General features: G+C 29.3%; 1 protein-coding gene across 1 annotated transcript; it reads left to right on the top strand.

Moving 5' to 3' along the window:
* The first annotated feature begins 3,317 nt into the window (after positions 1 to 3,317).
* LOC123194420 (FCS-Like Zinc finger 13-like) lies at positions 3,318 to 4,214 on the top strand. Its single transcript, XM_044607609.1, has 2 exons — positions 3,318 to 3,891; positions 3,991 to 4,214. The coding sequence occupies exons 1-2, from the start codon at positions 3,407 to 3,409 to the stop codon at positions 4,154 to 4,156; spliced, it is 651 nt and encodes a 216-aa protein (XP_044463544.1). The 5' UTR covers positions 3,318 to 3,406; the 3' UTR covers positions 4,157 to 4,214.
* The last annotated feature ends 1,786 nt before the right edge of the window (positions 4,215 to 6,000 follow it).

Below are 6,000 nucleotides of genomic sequence, written 5' to 3' on the forward strand. Positions count from 1 at the left end.
AAAAAACTAAATCATAAAAAGTCATCAATAGAATTATTCCTCTCTCGGCATTACCACCCTTGCATCGTCATTAACGACCTTTTCAACTTCTTATAATTGTGTATGATTAGGTCTTTTCATTGTGGTTGCACTTTGAACCATGTGCCAAAACTTCCCGACATTGTTGTGCTTGCTTATTATCAATTCGAATTGGATTCATCGAATCTTGTTTAAATTTGTTATTGACAAGTTATGTGTTGATTAGATCTTATTGCTTTCACTAACTTTCGGATGTCTTAACCCTCACACAAGTTCCAAGTATGTCTAGATCTATGGTCTCTATATGGTTGTTTTTTCATTGCCAAATAAAAAATAAAAAAATATTATGTATATCCATTTTGAATATATAATTATATATATTATTATATAATTAAATATTATTTTATTTTTAATTTAAAATTATTTAATCATATAATGATATATATAAATATGTATATATTTATATATAAAAAATAAATATATATAATTTTAATAATAAAAAAGTAAAGGGAAAAAATATGTATATATAAAGTTAAATGAAAAGTAATTTGCCTGTTACATCGAACCTGTACCCAGACGGGCTAGCCCAATTAATTTATTTGGAAAGACCATTTCATAGTAATTACTAGTTTTTTTTTTTTTTATATAAAGTTGATTTCACTTTCAGAAAATTGTTTTTATTTTTTAAAATAATAATAAAAAAATGTGTCAACATCTTGAAATAATTAAAGAGTAAAAATAAACCATGGGCGAGGCGAGGGCCAATATATGTCACCCTCAACATTATTATTTATAAATAAAATGACTTTTGTCCAAACATGGCCAGGAGGTCAACTACACTTCACGTGCCTTGTAATAAACATCCAATAGTCAGTTGCCACGTAGGACAGACAGACGTAAAGAGTTGCTTGGACCCTTTACCTTCAGCCCCCGGTATCAAGAAAGCTCTCTTCGATATCGGTGGGCGACCACCTTTTGCCTTTTTTTCTATTTTTTAAATTACTTAATTGCCATTAACCATTTGACTGTATATATTTGGTTTTATCGAAAAAATAAAATAATACATATATTAGTGGGATAATTTATGATTAGTTAATATAATTATTTATTTTTTAAAAAAGAAATTATTCAATTAAATTTTCATATATCAAATTATATAAAATTATATAATTTATTTATACACATAATTTTACTCTTCTACAGTAACAAAATTTTGCTTTTTTGAGTGTAGAGAATCTAAAAAATCCTGCACTCTTATCCTTTGAAATAAAAAGGAGAAAAAGCTGAAACACATTGAAATAGAATTTTCCATGTTAATACGATTTATGCCAATTTGATGCTCTATTTTTTTATTATAATAATAATAATTAAAAATGATATTTTTAATTCGAATTTAAGATTTTTGGGTTCATACAAACTCTAATGAGGAAAAGATTCTTTGATAAAAATAGAAGAGATAGAGATGAGAATGAAAAATATATCTGTAATTAGAGATGTAATTAGAGATGGGCAAAAGATAAAGATATATATATTTCCTTCTTGCGCTGTCTCGTCTATGCTTTTTTTATATTAATATCTTTGCATAAATTATTAATACATTATTATAGTTTAGATTATTTATATTTTTTAAATTTATTTATGTTTTTTATTGTGCATATTAAAGTAGTTAACATATACTATTTGTGACATTTAAATTAATAGATTGATTTTAGTTTTAGTTAATTTTGTTGTTTAATATGTTTATATTGTGTTTAAAGGGTATAAAAAAAAAAAATTTCCCTGAGGATACAATGACAAAGAATGGATTTTCCCTCCCTGTTGAAAATTTTTTATCATCCTCATAATAGAGACGGGCAGAGGATGAGAATTGATATCTTTTGTATGGATGAGGACAAAAAATAGAGTATTCAATCTCATCCCTCCCTGTTGTAATTTCTAATAATAATAATAATAATGTTAGGTGAAAATTATGAAGTGAGTAATTAAGAACAGGTAAATGACATCGCATTGAAAGTGCCTGGGAATACAATTTGATGTATTATTGAGAAAAATAATATTTTATGTACATATTAATTTTATATATAGTTGATGTGTTATTATATGATTTTTTTTTTTTAAAGGAGAAATCTCATTTACGCAGAATCTTAGAGTTAACGATCAATATCATAACTATTATATCAAATAAGTTAAGAGTTATCTTAAAATGTTATCGAATGAGATTTAAAATTATATTCACTTATATATAAAACTTTTTAAAAATTATTTAATAATTTAATGATATGTGAATAATGTACTCCATTATATATTAAAAAGGGCAAAAGACTTGTTCCCACTCAATGTATAGTGAAAACCCAAAGTCCAATCTCCAACTTTAAAAAACTCAAATACTTACCCATAAATAAATTATTGTTAAAATTTTTAATTAGGGTTAAAGATAAAATTTTTATTTAATAATAATATTTAAAAAAATAAAAGTTTAAATTATTTTACCCCCATTGATTTGAAAAACTAACCATTTCTTTTCAAAATTAAGTTTTGAAATATGATATTCTTACTTTGAGGTTTCAATTTTCATTGGCAATTTTCTGACAAACGATGGCCAATCTCTCTCCCTCTCGACGATGTCTCTTTCTCCGGTACTTTCCCTCCAACTAACGATGTATGGATTCAACTTCGTTTGGACCTTTATCATCCATATGAGTTGGTTTCGTTTGGGCTACAAAGACATGTCCTGATAAAGAGTTTTGACTCCTCGTCTAAATTTCATCAAATCTAAATGTTATTAGTCAGAGAGAAAACATCGAAAAGAGAGAGATCGACCATTGTTCGCCTGAAAATCGTCAATAAAAATTGGAACTTTTGGTAAGGAAAAATATTACATTTCAAAACTTAATTTTAAAATAAAATTATTAGTTTTTTAAATTAATAAAATAAAATGATATAAATTTTTGTTTTTTTAAAATTATTATTAAATAATAATTTTATTTTTAATAAAAAATTATTTATTAATAAGGGTTTAAATTTTTAGAAATTGGAGGAGAAAACTTTGAGTTTTGACGCTTTCAGGTGGGAATAAGTCTTTTGGGCATTAAAAGTGAATAAAGTAGATTTATTGTGGAGAGGAACAAAAGAAAACTGCCACGAAACCCAGTGGTAAAGGAATCTAAAAAATTTACAGGTAAAACAGCAGTGGGCAGATCCCAAGAACAAGTCTCAGTCATTTGACAAAGAAATCTACCCCACTGACAACTGAAATCATTAGTTTCCATTAAAAAAATAAACTCAATCAAAGCCATAATAATTGCAATCCATAAATTAGACACCCGTCTCGACCATCTGCCTATCTATCTACCTCCCTCCATTCTTCCCCTGTCAAATTTCTCTACCCATGTTCGCGAATAGACCCCGTCCGATCATCGGAAAGTTATCCGCTTTATTGCTTTCCGGTAACCACGCTGCCGGGTTTTCGGACATGGGTTCAAGTCCAAGAGGCCCATTAGACTTAAAAATTCAATCACCCCGAAGTCTAAAATGTTATGATGTAGGCGGGGTTGGACTGGGAATCGTTGCAGCACTGGAGAAGTGTAGCAGTAGTAGTAGTAGTAGTAGTAGTAGTAGTAGTTGCAGTGTTGGGGGTCATGAAATTTTGGCTAAATTTGCTGTGTGTAGTCCTTCAAGCTTCAATAAATCCAGCCCGATTCCAGTTAGTTCAGGTGGAAATTGTGCCAGAAGCAGTGGAGATGATAGAATAATTAAGGAATCGCCGCCGAGAGTGGTGGTGGAAGAGATATCAGTTTACCCCACTTCGTATTTTATGAGTTCATGTAACTTGTGCAGGAAAAAACTCCATGGCCAAGATATATACATGTACAGGTGGATTTTCTTTTTAATCCATGTTTGATTTTGCTATTTCTTTATTGTGAAAATGATATGTGTTTAACGTGAAAGTGATGAATTTTTTGTTTTTAACAGAGGAGAAAAGGCATTTTGTAGCAGCGAGTGTCGATCAAGGCAAATAATGATGGATGAAAAAAATGAAGAATGCAGAACGGAGGTTTCAACTTCAAGGTCGGCGGATATGTCAAGTTCACCTTACACAAGAGATCAAATTTTCTCAACTGGAATTTTTGCAATTTAGACTCTGTATGATACACGTTTTGGCTGCAAGGCAATCAACTTAATTATACGAGAAGCAATCCTATTAGTATTTTGTTTTTTAGGAGGAACACACCTAGCCAATAGACCTTCTGATTAATAATCATTCTCATAATCTTAAAATTAAATAAGGGAAGTGTTTAATATTAAAATATCTCATCAAACTTAAAATTATCCTCTCTCTCGTATATGAAATTTTTTTTTTATCACTTAAATTATATTTGAAAAATATTATATTACTATATTATATATGAGAATTACCCGGGTTTAATTTCAATCAAATCAACATCAGAAGATTTTGCTGTAATAAGATAATAAACTTTGACATGAATTAGAGTCAGATATAAAGGGGCAAGAACAACTTGTTTCTGGGAACCATTTGTAACTAATTTTGTTATAGAGATTTGTCTTCTTTAATGCTAAAAGAACTTCGTTTCTTCACCTTGTGGAAGTGACTATCTTGTGAAGAATAAATTAAGAAACTTCATCCTGAACCTTGAGCCAAAGCTTCTAGGATAGCAAAATGTCTTCTTTTTAACTCTTAAGAAAATTTTACTGATTTAATTGCGTTGGATTTAGTGTAGATATAATTAAAAATCCTAATAATATAGTTGTGAATTCTAGCACCTTTTGACCATCTTCAAAAAGTAATTTTTGTGAAAGTGAATTCTTGTGTTTCGTGAACCTAATAGACACCAACGCTTCAGATTTGGATGTCAGCCGCTCGAACACAAAAAGCATACCCATATATATGTAATAAATTCATTCATAAATTTATTTATTTATATATATAATTTTATTTATATAGTATTTAATGTTAAACATCACCGAAAAGATGAAAATATTATTTAATAGGCATAATTTTAAATATTTAAGGTAATTGTAACATATGTATAAGAGTTGTATTATATGTATAAATAAATTAGATAATTTTAAAGTGAAAAAAATAAATAATTAAAGTTATATTTGAATTGAATTAAACTCAAGTTTGTCTAAATTCGAACTTAACTCAATTTGAGTAGAGTCAAATTCAAACTTATCAAACTTACTTTAAAAATGTTTAAGTTTAACTCATTGTAGAGGAGTCAAACTTGAGTTTGACTTGAGTTTTAGTTTGAACTAAGTTTTGAGCTTAATTCAATACTAAAATGATATCAGTTTTGATTAATATTAGTCAAATTAATATTAGTTAATTTATATCAAATTTTTCAGACTCGTAAGCTTATCTAACTAAACACCTTTAAAATTCAAGTTTCAACTTACTTGAATTTAACTCGTTTCGGGTTTGTTTGAGATAAACTCAAACTTAAACAAATTTAATTCAAATCTAACCCTATAAACAATCATATTATCTAATTATGAATTATCACCTTAGGGTATAAATAAAAGATTGGACAATTTATCTATATGCATTGCTTATTTGATTACCAAAATTTTGTTCTCAGAGATAAAAGCAAAGCGACAGTCTAAACCGGCAAGGGACAGACCGAAGACCCATTTGGCGGAAGAAATCGCATGAAACCAAAAATGATTAATTCATCATCCACCCACTAATACATTAGCTGCTGGGATGTTGCAAAATTCTGAAACCCACTATCATAGATTGCCTGACTACCTCCAGCAGCAACCATTCCCATTCCCATATTTTTAAGGGAATGCTGGCCCTGTGGATGCATTAAGGACGGCACCCCAGCCATTTTGCTCAATTCCATCTGTCGCTCATAGGCAGCAAGATCAGTCGCTGATAGACCGGGTATATGCACAGCAGCAGGCGGAGGAAGAGGGGATGAGCTGGTTCCTGGTGGAGTAGTTTTACTGCCCCAAGAG

Source organism: Mangifera indica, chromosome 13, assembly GCF_011075055.1.
Source record: "Mangifera indica cultivar Alphonso chromosome 13, CATAS_Mindica_2.1, whole genome shotgun sequence".
NCBI lineage: Eukaryota > Viridiplantae > Streptophyta > Magnoliopsida > Sapindales > Anacardiaceae > Mangifera > Mangifera indica.

What these genes read in the sequence shown, in the direction of transcription:
- LOC123194420 (XM_044607609.1), top strand. Translation starts at nt 3,407, where the DNA reads ATGTTCGCGAATAGACCCCGTCCGATCATCGGAAAGTTATCCGCTTTA. An exon ending in CAAGATATATACATGTACAG is followed by an intron (nt 3,892 to 3,990) that starts GTGGATTTTCTT and finishes TGTTTTTAACAG; the next exon opens with AGGAGAAAAGGCATTTTGTA.